A 25,663-nucleotide genomic window follows, 5' to 3' on the forward strand; every position below is an offset into this window, starting at 1 on the left:
AACAGCTTTAAATAAAGTTTCCGCAAGTCCACGCAGATACAACTATTTGAAACCAGGGCTGATTTTTAATGCAACACCGTCCTTGCTGTGGAGCAGTGAGCAGGACCCTGCAGACCGACCACAGTACCCAAGTAGGTCACCTTGCTGCAGGGATCCATAGCTGTCAGCACCAACTTTTTTCTGCTCTGCGAACCTGTCTAAACAGTGTTGTGTCTTTTGAGTGCGCTAGGAAAGATTTAGCCATCTTAAACCTTCTGTAAACCATTCTCTTGCTAAATATTCACTAGGAAGCAACAAACTTGTATTCTAACAAAAAAGCTACAATTTCCACCATTGAAATCAGTTCTATTCCAGGACTGTAGTGTCACTGATGATACAATAAAGGCTTTCTTGGCTCACTTCCTACAGTGTACAAGTAAAGCCGACATGATGTTGCTCTAGGCATACCCTCCCCAGTGAACGTGTACAGCCACAAGTTAACTGTACAGACACCAGTTGGGGCCATCCATTGTGGCAGGAAGAAGTAAGAAATTTTCTGTTTTTGAGAGGGGCTGATTTTCCTCTCATACTGTTAGTGTGTCTGCTCCGTGGATAGCTGTAGTCCAGCACCTCCTACATCACAGTGGTCTCTAGAGTCCTGTAGTAGCTTTACAAAGGGTAACCTCAGCCTCATGGAAAATGCGGTTATGGAAGAGTAGTGTCCAATTCAGTGGCTACTGAACAATGAGAAAGCAGAGTGTGACTTCAGCTTATTCAGCATTCATAACAGAAGTATACTTCTTGGACACAGTGTTTCTTTCTACCAAACCTCTGCTCTAGACCAAAGGGCCTTATTCCCAGTGTCTTCCCAACCCTTTCGCTCAGAGCCTTGTGCAGCTGAGAGTCAGTTGTATGTAATGCGAGACCATACCATAGTACTGCAGACACTCAGGTCACACAGTGACAACAAGGCCCAGCAGCTCAAGGTGCTTCCAGTGTAGGTACTGGGTGTGAAGACAAACCTGGCTGAAGCTCCTGCCCTTGCACAACTGGTTCTCCAGTCAGGATTCATCCACACTCCGTGCAGGTGCCAGCACCCAGCATTAGTTTAAGGGATGGTGATCCACACTACAGAACAGACATTAATACTGTTAGAAGGAATAACCATTTTAAATCTCGAAGTCATGGAGCATACAGGATGGAACAACAAAAAAAATAATCTACTTTCACAGCACACAGACTTGCTGTTCCCCTTCCTTTCCAGTTTGGCAGCTGTGTGGCAATACATACCAAACCCACCACCTTCAGGTTGTGTCATTTCCAACCTGACATCAGTTCAGTAAAAATACAAATTCCAATTCAAGAAAAAGTTTGAATTCAATTTCACTCCAAGTGATGTCTAACCATGCAAACACTCAGTTCCTTAGGAATAAAGTGCCTTTCTCTAAGTATGCTTAAGCTATCATAGTACTGATCACACTGGAGCATTTTATAATATCAAACTTTATTGCTCAAAACTAATTGTCTGAAAAATACACATGTAGTACTCAAAGACCAAACACACAGGATTATATGATTGTGCAGAAAAAAAAGCAAGCAGAGGCTCAGTGAAAAGGAGGCTTTATAGTTGTACCAATTCAGCACTGGCATCAAGCAGCTGCACCCAACACAACCCATACAGTGACCACTGTTATCTACTTGGGCAACGAGTTTCCTTCCGTGTTCTCACCGTCTCACACACCTCAGAATACTGTAACTGCTCATTTTATTTGGTTAACAACAGCATGGCTTCTTGCACTTCACACCTCTTCCCACGGCAAGTCAGGAGGCTATCGCTTCCTGGATTTTACTCCAGAACCAAAGTACAGTCTAGAGAATTAATAAGATAATCATAATGCTTTAAATACTTGGATGTTACAAATATATTTGTATAAAGCCTAACAGCATCACAGGAAAGTGGAAGTTTACATACGACAGTTAAGTTTATGCATAATAGTCTTTCCAAACTTCTGAGTACCCAACTACTTCATCAGTTTCGTTTAATAAATACTTAAGAAAAAGCTGGATGACTGGTGTTTAAATAGGTAGCATTTGACTAGTCACTGGAAGTCACAGTAAGTTTTCCATCAGTACCATAAAGATTTGAATGCACACGAATTTAATCCTTAAAGTCAATATACCACACTTTTGTCGAGAAGCACATAATATGCAAAGCAAAACTCTAATTCCCAAAGGATGGAACAGTTCTTAAAAATACACTCCATCCCCATAAAAATACCGATCCTCCTCTGGATACAGAAGGGATAAATAACAAATATAGTGACAAAAGCAGCAGTTGTTTTATGCATTCATACAATCAAGATAAAAACCTTTACAGCCGATTACCTAGAAAACACACAAGAGTTACAAGACAAGTTTAGGATACATCTTGAATCACACCGTAAGTGTTCATGCAGAAGCTGAAGTTAATGCAATGATCTATCCTCTATCACAGCAGCTCGTGCTTATGTGCAAATGCAAGACTGTTACACTCCAAACAATAGTAAACATTAAAACACAAGAATACTTCACAATGAGAGAAACAGCAGTTAAGTTGTTTGTTCCAGCAGTTATTGCGCTATTTTCTGGACATCTCTCCAGTTAAAGGCTGCAGCAAGGTCTAATACCATCTTTTTGTGTTTCTTTTTGTTTAGAATGCATAATATACGTTTAGGCTTTGGTTCACAATGAAATCTCTGGATGTTTTAGTTAAGGGCAACGGTCACCTTGTGATTCTGATAGTGGCAGACTGAGGTAATACAGCAATCTCTTAAACAGAATGGAAACAAATTTGTAAGCGAGGCATCTGTGGGTAATTCTGCAGGTGACCTGCAAATGCATTGACATTCTCGTTTCAGAAAAATAAGATCTACATGGGTGATTTGTCTTTTACAGTGCCATCCAAGTACAGATTTTTCTGCTGAAAACACATAAGCTGAAGTAAAACCTACCTAAAAGAGTAATGCATTTAGGCATAGAAGATATAAGCCCTGTCTTTATGAAAAGGAAACACAAAAAAAAAACCAAACAAACAATAACAAGAGAGACAAACAGTAATCACTGCTTGTCACTACTGCACCAATTTTAGATACCCTTGAAAAGATGGAGATTTATTAAAGCTATACAAAAAAAGCAGAGGCAGTGTTTTTTTGTTTTTCTTTTCTTTAGATAGGCCACTTCTTTAAGTAATATTTATGTATAGTCTTCCAACTACCCGTATCCTGTCATTACAGGATTACAACTCATAGAACTGAAAAGCTAAATATCATAATAAAAAAAATAATGGGTGAATTCATATTTGCAGAGACCTCTGAGCGTATCACTCAAACACAGAAACAGGTAAGACTCCAAGACTCCTCTTGTTTAAGCTCAAACATTATATGCAACACATTAGTTTGAGATATCAATTAATCACCAAGTATTTCCAAAATAATGGGCAAAATTAAAAGGTGGTCTTACAATACTGATGCCAATATTGTTTGTTAAAATCCAGTAGGCACTAAATTCATTATACTGCAGCGCTCTATGTGTAACATGGTAAAAAAAATAAAAAACATAACAAAAAGGCCCAAAATCAAACCAACCCCCCACCCCCCCCCCAAGCCCTCAGCTCTTGGCCCAGGAAGGCACCAGGAGCTGCAGCCGCGACAAGGAGTCGAGCTCTCCCTCCTGCAGGAGCCAGGCTGCACAAAGCCCCACCACTCCGGTGCGTGCTCCCTTCTGCAAGAGCCGACTGAAGGACCCGTGGAAACGGTTCCACAAGACGACTGACTGCAACCGCCCAGCACGGACCAGACCCACAAAGCAGCGCTTTCACTACAGCCGGAACTTTTTCTTCTGTGCTTAGTTTCATAAAGCCTCAGATGACATGGTGAGTACTGCCTCTGTTCTAAGATTGTATTTTATAATAGTTGCATATTTGTGATTTGCTTGTTTATCAGTATAACCTGTTATGGTCTCATTCTACTTATTACTCTACGTCATATTCCAAATCTACATTCTAATTTTCCTTGCAGAAGTTACACTTTTTCTTTAAAAGCTAAAAATGTAATTAAAAAAGTAAAACCAAAAACTCCTTAAAAAACCTAAATTGCTGCAGTTATTTCAGATTTCTCAGAGCTGTGTTGTTTTTGTGTTTTTAAAATTCTTCATGTATATGGTGCAAATTAAGACTTAATTGATCAAGTCAGATGCATTCTGACTCCGAACAAGTGAGAAATTGTTTTATTGCTGGGAGAAGGGAGTGGAAGGTCTTTAAACACCTCACTGGCAAAATATTTTTAGACTGTCAACCATCATCAGCTGCGTTTTGGCTCCAAACTTTGAAAACAGCCTTTCAAATTACAGTTTTTATTTTAATCAAATAAATAGGGCCATATTTTTCCCCTTTCTAATGATCTGTAAACTAACATAGGCTCTTTTTAATTAAAATAAACCCCAATAATTTTGGATATCCAGCCTGTTACTCTTAACACTACCAGGTATACTTGTTCTTTTCAAGTAATAGAAAAATCTGCATACTGTGATCTTGAAAAACTAAGCCTGGCAGTAGACAAAAAAAACCGAACAAAAGAAACAGCATTACTGGCCTAATCCTATGGCATTAGGAACGTTGCTCATCACTTTCACGTATTTGTCACCAAAGTGTCTTATCAGTGCATATTATTATGTGCTGAAATGCAACAAAACTCTTCACAAAAATAGTTTTAGGCATGTTCATACAAGAAGATGTACATAGATTTCTTTTATATATACATATATATGAATGTGTATATATATAATATCAGCTTCAACCTGTACATAGATATTCTGAATTTCATCCTTAAAACACATCCATCTTAAACAACATGGATGGCTTTCCAGGAAAAAGTGCTTGATTGAGTTTATCCTGTCTGAACATGCCTGTCCTCTGTGCATTTGCCCAAGTAGAGATCTTTATGATCAATCCTTTAAACGTACATATCTCAGAGGTATTAAAAAAAAGAAAAGAAAAAGAAAGTAGGAAAAAGTAATATTGCCCTGATGATGCAAAAAGAACAATGCATAACTGAAGCAGCTTGGATTTTAAAAGTTATCTTGCATACTGCAGCAAACATCTTTAAATAATTGTTGAAAATCTAGTTCTTCCATTTGTGTTATTGCTCCCCACTTGTAAGGTTTCTCATTACACATCAACGGTACACAGAGGTTCACTGCCGGGTTGAGCCGATTCCACTATTGTCATCTTGGGTTTCTTTCGTGTTTCCTCCTAAAGAACATGAAACAAACTCCACCACACAGTCATACAGAGACTACAACACCACCACACCATTTTAAAATTTTGAACAACTTTGGCCAAATTGATGTGTCAATCTTCGTGAAAGGCTAACTTGTCTTAATGTTCAGAATAAGTTTACCAAAGTAGGTAAAATTAAGTTATAAGCCCACTTAAAAGAGAGGATGAAAATCTCTAAAAGTACACTCTATTTCCCCCCTCCCCCCCCCCCCTCCAAATATCAAGTTTGCAAAAATTCTAATAATTGGCATGTCTGACCCATGGCATTCTTCCTGTTTATAAACACAAAAGAGCATATACTCACTCTTTCTTGGGCCAGTTTTTTCATTTCTTCCTGTAACTTGTTCAGGATGTGCAGATTTGGCTTGTTCTTTTTGGCATACTGCTGAAGTTCTATCACACTTTTATCAGAGGTTTCCTATTTGACAGAACAACAAGCAACAACAGATGAGCTTTTATTTATAAAAAAATAAAATACGTGGAGCAGAAGTTGCAGATAGTTGTACTTCCTTAAGTAATAACATATATTTACATGAGTTGGTTAAATATTAAAGAGGTTATTTAACTTCAACCTATAAGATGCAAGACGTCAACGACAGCACTCATCTTACAGCCTGGCAATAGCAAGGTACGAGAATCAATTCAGAAGAATCAAGAATTGCTTGTCAAGTGCACACTGCCTTTATCATAACTGGGAACAACACTATTATGCCAAAATAGATACCATTAAAGCTTTGTTGTAACTAAATTTAAAAAAAAAAACAAAAACCAGAAAAATACAGAAGCAAAAATACAATCACAAGGTAAGTTACAATCAAGCAAAATCATGTTCACCTGTTTAACCATCTTGCTACTCTCTCTACCATACATACGCAAAAGAGAGCCCCAATTTTTCACATGTGGATGCAGTAGCTGTAGGATTTTCTGAGAAGCTAATTGTTTCCCCACTCTTTTATTTTTGCCTGTAAAAATAATCATGAAAATGTGTGAATACTGGCACATTACATAATTAGATGAACACCAATATTTACTTGTGTTATTCAAAACTAAGGTAACCAGAGAAGAGTAGAATAAGCGTCTAACAAGCGTATAAAGCACTGAACAAGCACCTACAGAATGGACAAACAAGAACAGGAGAAGAGGAAGCTCACCCGATCAGCGGTCACAGTAAGTACTGTACTTACACCAGCCTCGCACCGTATGCTTGCCACAAGTCATGACATATTCACTCTTCTGATTTTTACCAGGAATCACTTCAAACTTTATGGATGTGTCACCCATTCCATGGTTTCTTAAGCATAAAGAAAAATCAGTATCATATACTAAGTAAAATCACAAACAACTGAAGTGTTTGCAGTTATCTTTGACAGTCATTGCATTAGAATTACACATATTAATAACAAATCTTAGAACATTAATTAATAAAGAGTTCTTTTCTAGATCAGTAAGTTGACTGGAAAGGCAAGCCTGCATAAAGGACAGACAAATATATTTGTATGTCCCACAACTAAATAATCCTAACCTCAGAAGAGAAGAGGCATAAACAGCAAATATGAATTAAAGGAAGATCGAGCATGAAGCAGTCTTACAGCCACAGTGTGCGCAGGAAGTGTGGCCAGCCCACCAACGTCACCGTTAGTGACAAACACTGTGGGTACCAGCAACCAAGCAAGTGGTGTGCCCTGACCCACACACTCGCACACAGCAGCGCGCGCTCCTTTTTCTGCAGCCTTACCTTTTAAGGCACTCATGGAGAATCTGATATGGAGACAAGAGTCCAGCTTTACTGGTGAGTTCATATACCCGTGAGTCCTCAATACTGATATGGTTAAAATACTACAAAGGAAATCAAAAGGGTTATTGAGCTTTTGTGCAAAGACGACCTTAATACTGTTCTTAACCCTCATTTCTCCTTTGAAACATTAAACAAATTCTGTTACTTTGTGCTTAATACTTCAAAAGTATTTCTAAAATCCATAATGAAGGTATTTACCAACTTCATTAAGATTCCCACACCTAATCATGTATTTGCAGACAGAAATTTAGATAATTCTTTTAATTCCAATTTTACATTATACAAGACGTTACAGTGTTATAAGTTCTTTATCATCCTCAGGACAAGCCTATTTTATTTTTTTTAACCAATTATGAAATTGAACTTAGCAAAATGCTGAGGTTTAATAAAAGATGACATAACAGCTATTGGAATGTTTTGTGTTTTATTTTAGAACAATGGAAAGAGTTATCTGCATTTTCTTAATAACCATTTCAATAGTGTAGTGTGTACAATACAGTTTTAAGTTAAAGCAAGCGTACAAACAACTCATTCTGTCATATTTCTTAAAATGAAAGCATTCCTTTCAGGCTGATCACTGATTTTTCCTTTACTCCTTCCTGATGGTCTGTTACATGCTGAATTGGAAGCGAACACACCACTGATGAACTAGCTGTTTAATATTTCCAATACCTGAAAACATAGCACACACTCTCCGCTTAAACAAACTTCCCCTTTGATTTTCTCAAAAGTCACTGCTTAAAGTCTGAAGTTTTAGCTGTCTGGTCTGGCAATAAGTAGCTTTCACAGCTAAGTGAAAACATCTCAGAAGCCTGGGCACTTTTAATTCTTACTTGGACTTCTAAGACAATCACACAAACACAGACAGCACCTGGCTTTGAACTTTTCAAAGCATCAACCAGAGGATTCTGGAAGCCAGAGGCAGTCTAGTGTCTTGGAACATGTCAGGTCTTCAGTACTTGACCTGGTATTCCAACAAGGGACTAGCTCTCTGCATCACAGAATTTTCTGATCAGTTCCAAGAGAAAAACAAGTATTTTCATTGCCATAGATCTTGCTATAAAGGAAGCGTTTCACATTTCCATCTGAGAAAACAACGTTCCAAATTTTCATTAATATTTCTGAAGTTGAAGGTGTAACGTTTTCAAAAACAGATTCCAACAATGACATCCTGCAAGCAAGAGTTCAGTACCTCAAGTTCTTCACTGTCTTTGGGCTTCTCCTCAGAGGTCTGTTTAACAAAGTCAGGAATAAGGATTTCCAGTGTAGCCCGAGCTGCAAAAAGTGATTAAACAGCTTGATTACATTTATTTTAAACTGTGATTGTAAAAAAAAAAAAACCAAAACAGGAGAATGAAGCACCCTTTAAGCAAGCCTCACATCTGCCCTAGAAATATCCACTCATACTACAGAGCAACTTCACAGAGAAGATGGGCATCTTTTTTTTGCAAGCACATTCACTTGCACTTTAAGGGGAAAAAATTCTACTTGTTCAAGTCGATAATGAAAATCTCACAACTATATAAACTAAGAAGAAACTGCTTTTTGCAAATGTCTATGGAAGAAAAAAAAAAAGATAATCAAGTTTCATTTTAAAAGTGACATAGAGCCCGTAGGACCTAAAATTAGAGAGCTGTTATCACCCCTTAGTTGTTACAGCCGAACCCCAGTATTGTGTCACTAGGGCACTCAAAACCCAAGGAATGCACAAAAAGCACGCCTGGTATTTGCCCAAATTGTAACAGAAAAATACCTTTTTTTAATGACACAATTATGGGCTGGCTTTTGGTGATTTAGCTACACTGACATATTTCACAAGTGCAGAGAGTACCACAGGTACATTATACATCTTTAAATTTGCAGTTCTTTTTTCTTGATCCTTGTGCTAAAGACATTTAAATATGGAGACTGGTAAGAAGTTCTAATGTGTCAGACACACTCTCATTTAGATCTTAATTATTTGCATATTTATTAGAGACTTACACAATTAGAACTAATTAATGAAGGCAAGTACTTGGGAATCAATAATCCAATAGTTTAGCACAATTCTTTTTTTACCTGAAAGAGAACCAAATCAACTAAAATCCTGAGGGTTTTTTTTCATTTTAAAGAAGGGCAAAGAATTATATTTTGCTAAAATCTACACACCAGGTGTTTATATAGCAGGTGACAGTATCAACATAAAACCCCCAACACGTTCTTATTGGTGTGATCATTAGAGACAAACACTCTTACAGCTACTCAGTATACATCAATAGTTTACATGTAAGTTAATATGTCTTCATGGTTTTCTATCCCAGCACACTGTTGAATTTAGGGTTGTCAGAAAAGTCTCTGCAACAGTATTTACTGCTTTCACCAAAAAGACACAATGTATACATTCTTTAACTATTAACAAAATGATTCCTACTTACTATTGCAAATATGTCATCCTCAAAGCAGAAATGAAAACAGATAAATAACTCAGCAGTTGGTATTAAGAAAGAACAAAAGTGTTACCAGCTTTATTCTTGGCAAGTTTTTTGCTGCTGGCAGTTCCTGCCCCATATGTTACTCCATCAATTATCACTGAGGCTCCGAAAGGTTCACTTGGGTTCTCTGGAAATGGAGGAGGAAAGGAAAAAAAAAAAAAAAAGCTTTTCAGAACTCCCAATGTAAAATACTCATCACAAACATGAAATACCACCACTATCAAGATTTGTTTTCTTCATTTCACCTTCAAGAGGGATGGAAATTGTTTACTCTTCAGAAAGACTAAAGAATTGCTTACTGTAATATAGCAAAAACTAACAGTTTTCCATTAACAGAGACCTACCATGTACTTCATTCTTCCAAATTAAGAACTTTTAAATTTTAAGAGATTGCTCGTGATCTTTTCCATAGATTTTGCATCACTAACACAGTGTCAATACAGGAGATACACATTCTGATATTGGAAATCCAGCTACATTATGTAATGCATATACAGGAATACCATAATTCTGAATAATTATAGATTCCACATTAAACTAAGATGCCTGACATGTAATTCCTTGGATGCTGACTGCAGGACTCAATCCTTTCAAGCCTCCTGCTGAAAAAGGTGCAATTGCTTCCTCTTCCATGAGGTACCCCACAAAAATACCCTGCCAAAAGCAAAAATGCAAGGAACATATGCTATACCGCTTTGTAAAGCAATCTCAAATGCAGCTAGATAAGGCAATCTGGCTGCAAATTACAGGGAAAAAACACAACATTAATTTAATTCCAGTTATATTCATCATATATGTAACATCTTTAGATTCTTGATTAAACATCAAGTGCATTCCCCCACAATATTTATCTACAATAAAATTCTCCCCAAGTTTTTGCTTTTCTGAGTGCCAGCATCCTTATAGTCTTAGAACAGCCTAAGTCAGGAACTACCAGACTACCTCTCACACCACTGACACAGAATAAAATTAAAAGCTGTTTAAAACCCACAAACAGATATCCATCCAGCGTTTCCCATAAATCCCACACTAGCCATGGAACAACATAGTCTCAGTAACTCTAAGTTACTTTTAGTCCAGCAGAATGACACTTCTATTCCCGTTCTTCTAATGCCATGAGCAAAACTAGTGCAGGGCAGCCAAGGGATCAGGGCCAGCCAGCATGGGTTTAGGAAAGGGAGGTCCTGCTTAACCAACCTGATCTCTTTCTATGACCATGTGACCCGCCTTCTGGACGCAGGGAAGGCTGTGGACATTGTCTATCTGGACTTTGGTAAGGCCTTTGACACCGTCCCCCACAGCATTCTCCTGGAGAAGCTGGCGAATCATGGCATAGACAAGTGTACTCTTCGCTGGGTAAGAAACTGGCTGGATGGCCGTGCCCAGAGAGTTGGGATTAATGGGGTGAAATCTTCTTGGCGTCCAGTCACCAGTGGTGTCCCTCTTCAGGGCTCAGTTTTGGGGCCAGTTTTGTTTAATATCTTTATCAATGATCTGGACGAGGGGATTGAGTGCACCCTCGGTCAGTTTGCAGACGACACCAAACTAGGTGGGAGTGTTGATCTGCTTGAGGGTAGGAAGGCTCTACAGAGGGACCTGGACAGACTGGATCGATGGGCCAAGGCCAGTTGTATGAGGTTTAATAAGGCCAAGTGCTGGGTCCTGCATTTCGGTCACACCAACCCCAAGCAACGCTACAGGCTTGGGGAAGAGTGGCTGGAAAGCTGCCCAGCAGAAAAGGACCTGGGGGTGCTGGTGGATGGCCAGCTTAACATGAGCCAGCAGTGTGCCCAGGTGGCCAACAAGTGAATAATGACAGGACCAGAGGAAATGGTCTGAAGTTGCAGCAGGGGAGGTTTAGATTAGATATCAGGAAGAATTACTTTACTGAAAGAGTGGTCAGGCACTGGAACAGCCTGCCCAGGGAGGGGGTTGAGTCACCATCCCTAGAGGTATTTAAGAAACATCTAGATGTGGCACTTCAGGGCATGCTCTAGTGGCAGAGATTGTAGGGGGTTTTTTGTGTGTGTATGTTTGGACTTGATCTCAAAGGTCCTTTCCAACCATGAAGATTCTACGATTCTATAGTCAACATTTATACCAAATCAATTCCTACCAACTGCATATGAACTTTTTGCAATCAGCACCTAACCAGTAATGTCTCCACTAACGTTAATTGTAATTTATCAATGACCTTAGAGAATATTCACACAAGAGAAAACAGGCTACGTAGCCATTGCTGGTTTCCATCTGCATTTTAACATCAATTTATACATAGACAATTCTCTTAGGATGACTGGACTAAAATATGAACCCTCATAAAATAACAATCATAACGTACAGTCACTTGGATTTACATACAGCAAATGATTTCAAAACTCTACATATCTAAAAAAATCTGCTGTATTTTTTGTTAATTGGAAGAAAACCAGAACAGAACAAAACCACAGGAATATCTCAAATTATTGCAGCTTTAGAGAGGGTACATGTGTGTCTGCAGAAATCTTTCGAGTTCTTAACCACTTCATAATCAAAGGCCTTCAGAAAGTATTTGGGTTTAGCATCTAGCTTTTTTTTTTTTTTTCAGCATTCTAGTGATTCAATAAGACAATGTGTGCCTTATAATTGGATTTTCTGGACAACAATGATAAGAAAATTAATCAAATATTAATTGTGTACAATCAGCAAAACTGTAATTGCCCGTATTTCACTGATGCATCTTTTTAGATGCAAGTGAGTTAAATCCATTTTCACTTAGGCATAGTTTTCCAAGCGAAAAGCCACATTGTTATTTTAAGTATAATATCTCTCTTATCCTCAAGAGCCACTGTTTAAGATACAGAAAATGTTTCCTAGCTAGAATTTGACTCACAATAGACTTTCAAGACATCCCCTAGGAAAAGTGTCCATCGTTTTTTTGTTTGTTTGTTTTGGGTTTTTTGGTTTTTTTGGGGGGTTTTTTTTTTGACATCCAAGCATGACATAAGCCCTTCAAAAGAACACGTGGTCAATTAAAAAACTTAACAGACTTACCACATTCAAAGAAATTGTAAACAGGGCGAACCTTTAGGACTCGTTGCATATATTCATGCAGTATGCAAACTTCAGATTTCCCATTGGGATTAATGACAAATTCTACAAAAAAAGAGAGGGGGAGGGGAAGATAGCTAAGTAGTTCCAGTCTTCAAAAGACAATTTCTACTACAAATAATAAATGACAAGCTACAAGGGGTAAGCGCCTGCTCAAATTAAACGCAGTGCTGTTGAATCGGACATGGCTAATTCACACCTTAAAGTCCATTTTCTCTGAAAAGTTATTGAGAAATAAGTTTGAGAAATTTCTATGAACAACTGGAAATGCATTAATTATGAGCTAAATCAAATATTCTGTGTTCAATGTTTGCAGTCCCACGGTCTCTGGACCTCTACACACAGCATTTTTGGCAGCTAATATTAATTAGAATTTAATTTGCTCCTAACCACATGTTCTATCTCCCTTCTAATAATAGGCACATACACTTCAAATCCACAAGCCAGAACCACTCCATTTACATCAAACTGCTTTAATATTCTATTTTTAACTGTAGGTTTTAACCTAGATCAATCTGGGATTTGTAACCAGTCCCTAATTTGGCACCAATTAGAACTGGTATAGAAGTGAGAAGGCAGTAGCACTGAGTGATGAGGCAGGAGGGTTTTCATTAACAACCAACAGTAACAAGCAGCTGAAGGTAGTAACCAGTTACCAGGACTGCAGCCTTAAACAAAAATCCTTTCATTTAGGGATTATTCTTTTTAATAGGAAGTATCTTTGGCAGTATTTTTCCTTTTCTATGTAATATGATGGATCCACAAACACAGAATTCTAGAACAAGAAGAAAGTGGACTTACTACAGTATTTTTTTTTTTTCTTTTTTTCAAATCAAGCTTAGAACTGAAGTTAGTCTTTGATACAGAATATTTGAACTCCAGGTAGACGAACTAACCTTTCTTTGTAGGTGCATCTTGCACAGACAAGGTAATGAGTTTCTGATTGGCAGGCAGAATAGGCCGCTCGGATTCTGCCTGCTTCCGCTTCATTTCACGATTGAATTGCCGTCTCTCGGCCCAGGTTCTGAATTTTTTTACAGTAACTTGTTCAAAGTCAAAACGCTTTTCAAGGTAGCGTCTAAAATCTTCCAGATCTAAGAAACACAAGCAAGTTACTCTGTCTGCTTTACCACTGAGCAAGCATGAAGTTCACTATTTCCACTGTTTTAAATATGTTACAACTATTTTTTTAGACTAGGAGCAAAAGTAGCGGCTTTAGTTCACATACGCAAGGTTAAGATGCTATTTTATAGTAACAGAACTAATTACAAGATTTCCTGTTCCTGGGTCAAATGCAAAACATTTGTGCAAACTGGAAAACAAAACAAAAAAAAGAACATTTTATTCTGTCACTTGAAGATTTTCCTAAGCCCTAACCAGCATAATACCCAACACAATTTGTAACAAAACACTAGTAATTGTTCTACTTAATCACCTATTCACCTTCAACTTACCTGAAGCAAGGTATACAGTGAGTAACAGCGGTTATGCTATTATTCCTGAAGCCAAAACTGATTATTGCTGCCTATTTATTAAACAGCATACCGTGACACACTATATAATGATGCTCCATGAATTCCATGAATATCTGTTGGCCTCTAAACAGAATTTAATACATTCTTTTTCACATAAAGACTACTAAAAGAATACCTTCCCCACCCTCCCTTGAAGTACAGCCGCTTCTCCTTTACAGGATATTTCTGCAGACATAATCAGCAAAAATAAAGAGTAGCATCCCAAGATGTACAGAAACAGAAGCAAGCTGCTGGCATTGTTTCCTTCCACAAGGAATTCCAAATGCAAGTCACGCTTACACTTGATCACTCAGTATTTTTTTCAGTAATACAGAACAGATCCTATTTAGAGAGAGAGATAGACAGGTGAACTTCACGTAGAAAATAAGTGCTTACTGGTTTTAGTTTTGCTGGTAAATATTGGTTTGGGGTTTTTTTGTTTGGTTTTTTTTTTTTTTTTAAATCTTTTGGCATGGTTTTCTGACTGAACAGGAGGCATGTAACAACAAGGACAAGTTGAACACTACAAAGGTAAGTGGTAGCCTACAACCCGTATCAGTATTCTGAGCAGCAGTAGTTTACATGGATGATACTCTCAGGTACCTAGCTGTGGTAATGCGCACATGAGCTTTTTAAATTCCTCTGTAAGTTCGGCATTGATTTTGGCATCACATCTTTAGACAGCTTTTTGTATAAAAGCTATCAGGCTTGCATAAATAAAATAATGAAGCATTTTATCCCCTTGCATGAGAGCAATTACTTTTACATAACTTATTCTGCTACGCTTGTGCAAATAAGCAAATATAGTTTAACTGCACCATTTATCTTAAGAGATCATACTGAAATAGCTACAATTCAGTCAATACAGAGACTGCATAGAAAAGCCTATTTAACGAAGTCACACAAACACACTTGACAACAGCAATTCGTATGTACGCATCGAGTGAATTGATTCGTAAACTGAGGTAAGTCTACCGGATTAAACTTCCAAAGTTTTCACATTTTTGTATGTTAAATCTTTGCATGTGGATACTCAAGTCTTCAGCAAAGATTTCCACTACATGTTTCTCCTCCTGTTAAAATCAAAATTGATTCATAAAACTGGATCTATTTCTCCAGATCTCTGCATATGAAAAACTGCAGAAAGCAACAGACCACTTGATCTCAGGCAAGGTATTATTCAGTTGCCAAGTCTGGAATAAAGCATATTTATCCCAAATGCTGTTACCCAAATGCTGTTACCCCAACTCTAACCAAGAAAAGACTCCACTTTCCATACATACCTACAGATTCATCTTTACATACTTCAACTTTGGCCTTAACTTGCCCTAAGGCTCCTTGTGCTGCATCTCCCCCTGAGGGGTCTTTGTCATCTAAAGGCCCAGAATCAGCAGCAGTAGAGTCTGGTTCTTCTGTTTGGCAGTCCAGTTCTGATGATTTATCTAGGTGCTTTACAGGTGATACTTCCCCATTTGGGGTTATATCATTGTTTTGTTCCCTTTCCTCATTTTCCTTCATTTTTTTGTAATGCAAGCAGGGAATGCTACTGAGGGGAGGATCATGTTTCTGCAAATATAAAATATAGAAGGTTTCAGTACCTCAAGGTCACGAAAAGCAAAACTCAAAACCAAAACATGTAAATAAGATGGAAGTTACTTTTATTTAGTCCAGACTCAAGTGTCTCTCTGCTCAGCAATCTTATTCTACTCGAGATCTGAATACGTCCACTCCTACGGTACCTTGACACTGTATAACATTGACACTACCCTTCAAAGTGTGTTTGCTGCTTTAGATCGCAGTTATATTCTGTTCAATTACAGACAAATACTACATGCTTTCACAAAATTCGCTGAGCTCTCTTGGGGTTTAAGCCCATGATTAAATTTCCCAAAAATCAGATTTCTGCAGATTCCTTGGATTCATGTACATCACATGCTTACTTCTGTAGATGTGGACCATAAACCACAGCTCAGGCTAGTTTACAGCTAAAACTAAATTATCTAAATACATTTCATGGTGGAATAAAACCAACATTTGGCAGCCATATGCTAGAACAACAAGGGCACCAAACAAGACCATCTCATTCACTTTAACTATCCAAACTCATTGCAAAAGTGGAAAAACAAACCATGATAAGAAAAATCATATATTTTCAGAATAAGGAGTTTATTTTGCAAGCACTTCAAATCTAACACTGGAAAGAAGCCTGCTACAATAGAAAAATAGTCAACTGTTTGCAGGAACATATCTAATTTTTAGATCTCAGTAAGTATTTAAATAACTGACAGCTCTCACCCTTATGCTTCCTGTTCCCAAGAAGTAAGGTCTAGACCAGGTAACAACTCTAGATTCTCTGTGCAGATATACAGGAATGCCCGAGTTATGGAATGTCATGATCCATCCATCTGGCAAAGGTTCTGTGGGAGGGCGGCCACGACCTTTAAAGCAAAGAATCTCTTTAAACTTGGATAGACTGCTCACAAGTATAGAAAAAGAACGAACATTTTTATTTTGATTGTTTTTCTGTCTCAAAAGATAAAATAACACTGAAACAAGACTAAAAATTTTGTAGAAAGATTTTGTTTTGCTTTAATCAAAACGCATATGCTTCTAACCCACATTAAATCCTGCAAAATTACAGATTCCATTATGTTTTCAACTGAAAAGCAGTAGTAGCCCGAATTTTTATAGGGACTGATCTGTTCATTTCAGCAGTGAATTTTCTGTTCTGTTTATTTCAGAATACAATGAAGCTGTAAAATACTCCTCTAGAGCATGTTCTAATTTTAATTATAATTCAGACTATTTTCGGTTACATTCTTCTGGATTGGTTCATATTCTCAGTTCTTCTTTATTAGTAATTTGAAACATTTACATGATGAAACTTGATAAACAAAGTGACTTTCCTAATGATTTTTTTTAACCCAGGATTGCATGCATGAAGACTTCACATAGAGCAATTTCAACAACAGAAGTTATACAACTAAAGTAGGAAGACGTTCACAGTGACCACAGTCTCCAGGAGTTTCGCGGTATTGAAGATGAACGAACAGATCATCTTTGTTCACTGCCCCACCACCGAAGTAACATTCTTCACAATTTTTCCACAAATCCACACACTAAAATACATTCCCATTACATACAACAGAGGAAGATCAAGAGCACTTCCCCCCAGAAAATCAACTTTGTTCTTGAGGAACATGAAAATTCATATCCGATAGTAAGAAACCTTCAAATACAATTCTGTAACATATTAACTATTTCACAAGAATTGCTTTCCTAAACTTCACTTGCTGATATACTTTTGTCCTACAGACATCAGCCACACAAAAAGAAGAAATCATAGATATTTGATGAACATTAAACTTACTTTTAAGTACAGTTTTAATTTTGGTCATCATTGGCTGCACACTTGTTTCTCCATCAGACTGGTGATCGCTTTCACCACCGTATTTCTCATTTTCTAGTCTCCTTGTTTTAGGTGCTCGAAGACCTTCTTCCAGGAGAGCATCCACATCATTATCAAAGTCATCCTGAAAGAGACTTCATCAGACACCATCCTTCTGGGTCTACTAATCTCCCTTTCCCCTTGCAAAGAAAAAGTATGCATTTTCTCTATGTACTTCCATAAAGAGAAAAACTAGAAATTTCCAATGATCCCAGTAAAAAATACTGAAAAATAAGAAAATAAGTTTTCATAAGTGAGAACTGATATTTTTCATGATAAAGTGAGCTGCAATTCTATAAGACGACTTTTAGATGTTAAACAAGACTATAGAAGCTGACACACAACTCAGAAGTTTGACCAACATAATTTATGAAAGGTTTCAGCCAATGTTCTGTCTCTAAAAACTCTTTATTTTTACTCAAGTACTGCACATTTGTAGAAGAGACTTTTTCAGTGAACATCTTTTCATATTTTTTTCTAGCCACTTGGAAACCTCTTGCCCACCAAAACCCTGTGGATTTACTTACCTCATATGAGTAATTCAAGGTTTCTTCATCCACTTTATCTCTTTGAACGATTGCTTTAGATGTGAACCCTCCTCCTTCTTCATCTATTTCCATCAAATTGTCGGTAAAATCTTCCAGCTCATCCAGAACTGCATATTCCACTCTCTTTTCCTGATCAATATCATTTTCATCATCCTTCTTGTCATCATTTTCACCCCCTATTCCTACAGCTTTACCATTACTACCACCAAAAGGACAAACATGCAAATCCCCATTTACATTATTAATACCAAAATCTGTATCTGCCTTATAATCCTGCTCAACTCCAGTGTACAGAACTTTCCTATCTTTGCTTTTGCAGCTTTCTGTAAAGCTAACACTAATCTTTACATCTTTAAGTAACTTAAGATCTGGGGTGAACTTGCGAACTGAAGGTGCATGACGAGCAGTTCTTGGGCTTTGGTCACTATTGTTAGGGTCTATTATAAGACGACTTTTGTAGCAGGCAGATCCCTTTGTGAGAAGCTGTGTTCTGCAGATACTGTGCGTGTCCCCAGCAGGGGTATCTGACTGTCCATCACCACCAGAGCCAACGTCCATTACCTCTGCGTCACTGGACGTTTGCAGGGGAGGTGGTGGAGGCTGTTCATTAGGCGGCAGAGGTGGGGGACAAGTATGATTCTCCACATTCATTTCTCTTGCAGGTTCTTTAGGGAGGGGTGGTACATTTTCATATTTTTCCATTTTTAAAACTACTGTTTTTAAAAAACAATGCTTTAATAAATGTTTATATCTATATTCCTAACATGCATAAGTCCATCAAGATTGGTTTATCATGTTCTATTCAATATGCAACACTGATGATTCAGTTAAGCTGACTACATTGTTCTTTTCATTAATGTAGACAGCTTTCAGAATCACTGTCTCAATTATTGGAAATCACAATGCATTCAGCTTAAATAGCTGAAGACTAAGACTGCATCTTCATTGGACACGCAGGTCTCCCTTTCTTCTTTCAACCTACAAGAAGAAAAAAAAAAAAAAGAGATCTTTGTCACAGAAAAAAAAAAAAACAGAGATAGTATCCCAGGCAAAAAGAAAAAACATCACTCCTTCCAACATAAATTTCCAGTAGGAGTGACATTTTTATAGTGAGAGAAGCAGGATATCTTGATACCCTTTTGAATGAGGCTGAAGTTAGATTGGTTTTATTGCTTGATCGGTACACTAGCACAAGAATTTGTTAACATGTACTTGCCTGGATGATTTGTTGACTCTCTCTGCTTGGTTAGCAGGAAGGGCATTAAGGGCATTTGTAGGGACCAGACTAAAAACTGTACATCTTGGGGGGATTCTCCTATGATTTAGAACAACCTGGTATTCAAGCCATACTTACCCGCACAGCAGGAAGGATAATTAGGTTATGGTTAAAGACAATCTGCAACACCAACAAGATTTTAACAACTATGGTCTTATAGTTTCTTGAAAGTTTAAGTTATTAGATACTTTTGAATTCTCAGAGGAAGTTTTAACAGGAAATGTCATAATTTACTAAGAACTCACATCAAATGACTCTCTAGACGTTTGATCTTATACTCCATACTATTATGGGACTACGTATTTGTTATGTCTGAAGAATTCAGGTCTAGATAGGTAGCAATAAAGCTCACATTAATTCTGGAAGGCATTTACAAACCAATATTTTATTTAGTTAATTTAACCTGGCAAAAATATGCAATTGCTCTAGGAAATTTTGCAGGAGGTGACTGGTGTGTGGTTTGGGTTTGTTGGTTTTGGTTTTTTGTTTGGTTTTTTTCCCCCCCCGTTTTTTACATTAAAAGGGTTCTTTCTACCATGTCTGTGATGGTTCCTTCAATTATACTTTCATCATCTGTGCAGGACTATACACACCTGGGGAAAGGAAGCATAATTTCTTACCTGCTATTTTGGTTTCTCCAAGTCCCTCCATACCACCCCAAACTGGGCCTAGATCTTCCTACTAGCTAGAAATAAAGCAGTGTTACTCTGCCTGAGACAGACAGCTGGCTGAATTTTCTCTGTTCAAAGTATTTCCTGGCAGTAGGGAAAGCCTACTCAAGTATTCTAGAAAGGTAAGCTCCGAGTCCTTAGTATCGCTGTGTAACATTTGAAGGCAACAGGGCAGAACACCTGGGTTGTCTTGAGGGACTTAGAGAAGCCAAATGTAATTCTCTAATATATCTCTACACCAGCCCAGACAGAACAAACCAACAGCAATGTGCAAACACCAACTGAGGCAAGGCAGGAAGCTGGGAAACAGGAGGCATAATGGGAGCAATTAAAATTCAACAGCATACAGAAGCTACCTACCTGGGAGCTGGAAGAAAGCAAAATATACAACAGAGCAAACTCTTGTTTTAGTGATGTGGCAATAAAGTTTTTCTGGGGCAGCAGAGTAGTTCATATTTTGTGGGTTTTTGTTTGGCTTTTTTTTAAATATTCAAAACTGACACATCACATTCAAGACACTGAGCTTGACATGCATTGGAGTATTACCAAGGAAAAATACTCCACTTTAATAAAAGCTCTAAAATAATCCCATCTTCTCTGATACAAGCATAGTATCTTCCAGAATGAAAAACAGCTCATCCACCAATAGAACCGCTTGTTTTACACATTTAAATCCATTCCATCCTACAAGATGATCATACAATCACCTGAGCAGTGATCAATTCCTTCTTCTTTCAACAGGTTCCGAAACACCTAGTGTTATACAGAATACCCCTAGAAATACTGTCTAATAACCTTCCCCCTTTCTCATCTTCAGATTAAAGAAATACGAAACGGTGAATGACAAATTATTAGGTTCACAATAAATCATTAGTGTCTTCATTGTTAATACAGAACAAAATAATCAAAAGTCATAGTATAAATTCAGTAACTCCTGGAAACCAAATGCTTAAGTAATCTAATTTTTCCACTTTAAGGGTCTTCAGAAGGCTCTTTAAAAGAGCAAACAGACCTATTTTACACAGAAATGAAATACTGAAATTGGTATAGTAGAATTTGAAAGAGCACTACCTTCCCACATGATTGAGGAGCTACCTGGTCCAACTAGAAAGACTATTTTTGACAAGTCATAAGATATGATCGTCAATGCAGTTTCCACATCCCCAAGTTGTGTCCTGCTCCTACGCTTAAGAGTGTTTTAACACCACCAATGTCAAAACCACAAGAAATTAATATTACCAGCCTAGTTTTGGCAGTTTGCTGATACTGCACCTCCGCTCTTTGTGGAAAAGATGTCTTGATTATATTCAAGCACTATTAACAATGAAATTCTTGTTGGCCTTGGAATAATGAATAGCATACCAAATCACTGCCAGGGATTGTCTACTAATCAGTACACGTACTGTGGCCAGAAAAAGTACCAAGATGAGTTTAAACTAGCTTCTGCATTTCTAGCCATAAACCTGCCACATCCCTAGGGTAAGATAACAGAGTTTGGCAGCTCCACAGTTACACTGGTCTACAATACCTTCCTATAAGCTACAAAAAGCCAGGGAAAAGTAGAGTACCACAAGTCCAATTCCCATCTACTTTCTTGCCAACCAGTGTTACAATATGCCCTTTATGTCAGGGTCTAGAAAAAACCAAAACCCACACAGAGCCAATAAAGACTTTTCCCTTAGATATCAGGTATTTTAAAAACAAAGACAGGGGGATGAAACTTAAAAGGATAAATTAGATGAGCCTGTAGGTTAAAATCAGCCAAACAGACCTTAGATCAAGGAAATCGAACAACCATGGATTTTTTTTATACATATTATACATAAAACCAGACTTGGCATACTAGGTTATGTAATATTAGAATATAAAATAAGTTAGTCGGCCTATTGTCATGCTTAACTAACTTGCCCTGAAAGAACAGATTTTATTCTCCAGGGCTCCACCAAGTTCCATCAACAGTTTCCATAAGGATTCCTCAAAAAGATATGAACACCACTGACAGCTGGAACAGCCAGTACAAAACAGCAAAGGAACTCTGGATGAACCGCTGGAAACACCAATGCAAAGCTCGTGTTCTGCAGATTACCAATACATGGCAATTTCACATTTTTAATTGCTCACTCATATTTTGAAAGCATTTCATGTCACAAAGTAAACTCAGAGAAACAGATAGATGGTAGACATCTAAGTGTAATGTAGCAAACTGCACAGGCCCAACTAAAAGCAATGTCTTGGCTTGGTTGTCTTATACATGTTCTGTGAAGGCAGAAACTAAAAAAAACAAACAAACACTTCTTTGTTTAATAAGCACCACTGCCCATTCCTGCAATCAGAACAGAGAGATGGGGGTGGTGGGGCGGAAGTACACAGAGAAAAGCATATCTCTCTTCAAGACAGGAGAAAGACAGAATCCTAAAATTTGCAACCAGCACTGCCCAAACTCAAAGAGGAAATCCCTTCACTGTACAGCACGCTGGCAGTTTTACAAGCGAGTTCAATAAAGAACATAACTTCTTCATGAATACCTGTAGCTGCAATCAGGAACAAGGAACAGCATACCACAGATTCTCTCTTCAAAAGTCACTTTTTAAGAGCAACTGGATTCCTTGTCAGAAACTGCTTACTACATGTTCAGTGAATCCCAAAAGAAAGAGTGGCTCAGAGCAAACTCTCCACATTTCTATCCAAATACAAAGTCTTCCTCATCCTCCGGCTCCAAATGAAATTCTGCTCTGCAGAGCTGCAAGAGGCATTGATCATGCTTAAAGACCCGCTCAGCTTTAACTCTTATCAAAGTGATTACTGGCTCATAATCATTTACCATCTTTTTATTATACCTATTGTATCTTTTTGATACATACAGGCCTCAAAATAGCTAACCCTATTTATTATCAACCACTAAAAAACCCCCAAAACCAAGGGGACAGAATTTGTTTAAACCAGAACAGGAAGTCTCAAAAGAAAAATACTCTGTAAGTTTACGACATACAAGAACTTGTTTCTCTCATTATCAGCTTTAGACTAGAAAGATTCTGAAGGAAACAACACTTTAAGTCATGAAGGCAGTCTAAGAAAAGGTAGTCATGGGTTAACCATAACATTATCAGTGGCAAATACAGACAAGGCTAAAGAACTTATGTACTTTATAAGATTTCATCTCATTTCAGAACAAGCAGACTACTTAATTTTGGAAAGGCACCCTCAGAAATGTCAAAGCCATCGCTGCTTTTACAGCTTGACCAGTTTTCTGTGAGGGTTTAGACTGTTTCAATTAATTGTGTAAAACAAGAAACCATTTTTTGAAAATCTGCAAATCAGAGCCTAGGAAGAAGAAAAAAATATTCTTATTTTCACATCACAAATAGTTTCTTACTTGTAAAGAAAAACAACAGGCATAAGATACCAAATTCCCCTCATTCTCTAAAAAAGCAAAATAATCCTGGTAATCAGAAGGTCCTGCCCAGAAGAACTAGTGACCTAACTGTTCATCCAGAATTAAAAATAGGAACCCTTAAGTTTAGTTACCTAAACAGAAGGGAAAAGATGTATGCTTACAAAAGAAAAATTAGAGATCTAACTCCCAATATCTGCAACTCACAACCTAAGGGAGTAAAGAAATTGAATGGGTTCACCCAGCAAGCCCTCAATCCCAGTTTATGAGGGAGGGATTGATGCCTGAATGCTGGGGGTCCCACCCTCTCAGTGGGCAAACGGACTTTATAGATAAACCAAAAGCCTAAGAAAAAGAGGTGCAAAGAGAGACTTCTACTTTTCCAGCCAAAAAAAGGTGAAGAAAGGTAGAAGAATAAACCTTTTCAATACTGAACAAGATAATTTAAAGGAAGGTGTAAGCATACTTCACTTTTAATAGAAGGAACATATGAAAAAGAATCCTGAGAGTTACGGACAGACACACCACCTTATCTTCACCATCACAACGTACCAGAACCGGAAAAAGTGAATGGCCATCCCACGCGCTGATGAAGGGCTGCCTTTTCTTCCTAACTTTGTAGAGGAGGAGACACACGGTCTTCGCCCCTGTACAAACGGGTGTGTCTAGCAGAAAACCTCCCTCTCACCCTCCCTTTACCCTAAGACACACACACGTACTGTGAGACACGATGCGGGTAGAAACTGGCGCCAGAGGTGATGCTCCCCATCACCCCACTGACAAGGAGGTGCGCTGGAGGGTAGAAAGACATGGCGTTTCCTTTCCTTCTACTACCCTGAAATGCAGTTCACGGCGGGAGCGAGAAGGGAGGCGCCTGGGGGCGGGCGGGAAAGAAAACAAACCACCCTCACCCCCCCCAAAAAAACTCTAAACAGAACAAAACACCACCTCTGAGGGAAGGACGCTCCAGCCGGGGGTAAAGGAGAAGCCTCACGGCAACCTCCACCGGGAAGGGAACCCCCCCCGCCCGCTGGAGCGACAGGCTGGCGCTGCATTCGCCTCCGCTGCTCGGGGAAAGGCTCCTCAGGGCTCCCGAAGGAGCAGCGGCCGCGCAGTACCGGCGGCGAGGAGCGCGGCAGGCCGAACGGCCCCCGCAGGCGCCGCGGCCTGTGGGGACGGAGGGGTTACTGCCCGCGCGGCGGCGCAAGGCCCACCCGTGCACACCCTCCCCGTCGCCCCACGGCGCCAGCACCCACCTGAGCCATCCCCGGTGTCCCTGCCGCTCCTCCGCGACTGGGGGGGTGGAGGGGGCGGAGAGCAAACACAACCACTTCACAAAAACCACCCCCAACTCCGCGCCGCTGCCGCCATCTTTAAACGCCTGCTCCGAGCCGCTCCAGTCTCCGCAGGCGGGACTCCGCCCTCGCCGAGCCAATTGCCTTCCCAGTCGCTTCTGTCACGAATTTGAAATCTCCGTAGCCATTGGTGGACTCCCTGGCATGTTAACCCGCTCTGCCAATAGAGACGCGAAAGGCATACGCCCTCGCAGTAGCAGGCCAATGAGAGGGAGGCGGAGGCGGGACTTGGCGGCGGGAGGGCGCGGCCGGCCGTGACGGGGCCGGGCTCCTTTGTCTGGTGCCGGGGGAAGCCGCGGTGGCGGGCGGCCGCGGGGAGGCCCCGAGCTGGTCACCGCCCCAGCCGGTGGGAGGAGTCCTTGGCAGCAAGGAGCGGTGCTGAAGGAGGTCGTTAAAGGCGGCCGCTGAGGGGAGTCGGGAGGGCGCAGGCTGAGGGAGCGGGCAGGGCCGCCCCGCTGTCGCTGAGGGCGCGGCGCCTGCGGAAAGGGCCGCTCAGGGCTTTCGCCCCTACGCGTGTCTTTAGCTAGCTGAAGAAAAGATGCCATGTTTTCCTACAAACGCTGCTATGTATCTTTAAGCAGCACAACTGCAGCGTTACCCTTTCAAACTGTATTTTACTTACAAAGGATAAATCAGAGTAGGCCCATATTTCATGCCATATGTACCAAGCAGTTCACAGAATAAGCCCCAAATCTGACTGTAGTGTTTAGACAATTCCTAAATAATTACAGGAAACATCTTACACAATTTATGTGAAGTTACTTCTAAAGGGTTAATGAACATTTACTGTTCTAATTCGCTCTAATACTTT

The 25,663-nt window shown here is 39.1% G+C and overlaps 1 protein-coding gene across 1 annotated transcript; it reads right to left on the reverse strand.

Moving 5' to 3' along the window:
* Nucleotides 1-1,383: 1,383 nt before the first annotated feature.
* DGCR8 (DGCR8 microprocessor complex subunit) lies at nucleotides 1,384-24,896 on the reverse strand. Its single transcript, XM_063351234.1, has 14 exons — nucleotides 24,754-24,896; nucleotides 18,139-19,137; nucleotides 17,534-17,696; nucleotides 16,459-16,601; nucleotides 15,447-15,729; nucleotides 13,546-13,743; nucleotides 12,593-12,694; nucleotides 9,588-9,686; nucleotides 8,281-8,363; nucleotides 7,029-7,129; nucleotides 6,478-6,584; nucleotides 6,128-6,255; nucleotides 5,598-5,711; nucleotides 1,384-5,266 (listed from the first exon to the last, which is right to left on the reverse strand). Exons 2-14 carry the CDS (start codon nucleotides 18,859-18,861, stop codon nucleotides 5,183-5,185), a joined length of 2,328 nt encoding a protein of 775 aa, XP_063207304.1. The 5' UTR covers nucleotides 18,862-19,137; nucleotides 24,754-24,896; the 3' UTR covers nucleotides 1,384-5,182.
* Between the last annotated feature and the right edge of the window lie 767 nt (nucleotides 24,897-25,663).

Source organism: Chroicocephalus ridibundus, chromosome 13 (assembly GCF_963924245.1).
Source record: "Chroicocephalus ridibundus chromosome 13, bChrRid1.1, whole genome shotgun sequence".
NCBI lineage: Eukaryota > Metazoa > Chordata > Aves > Charadriiformes > Laridae > Chroicocephalus > Chroicocephalus ridibundus.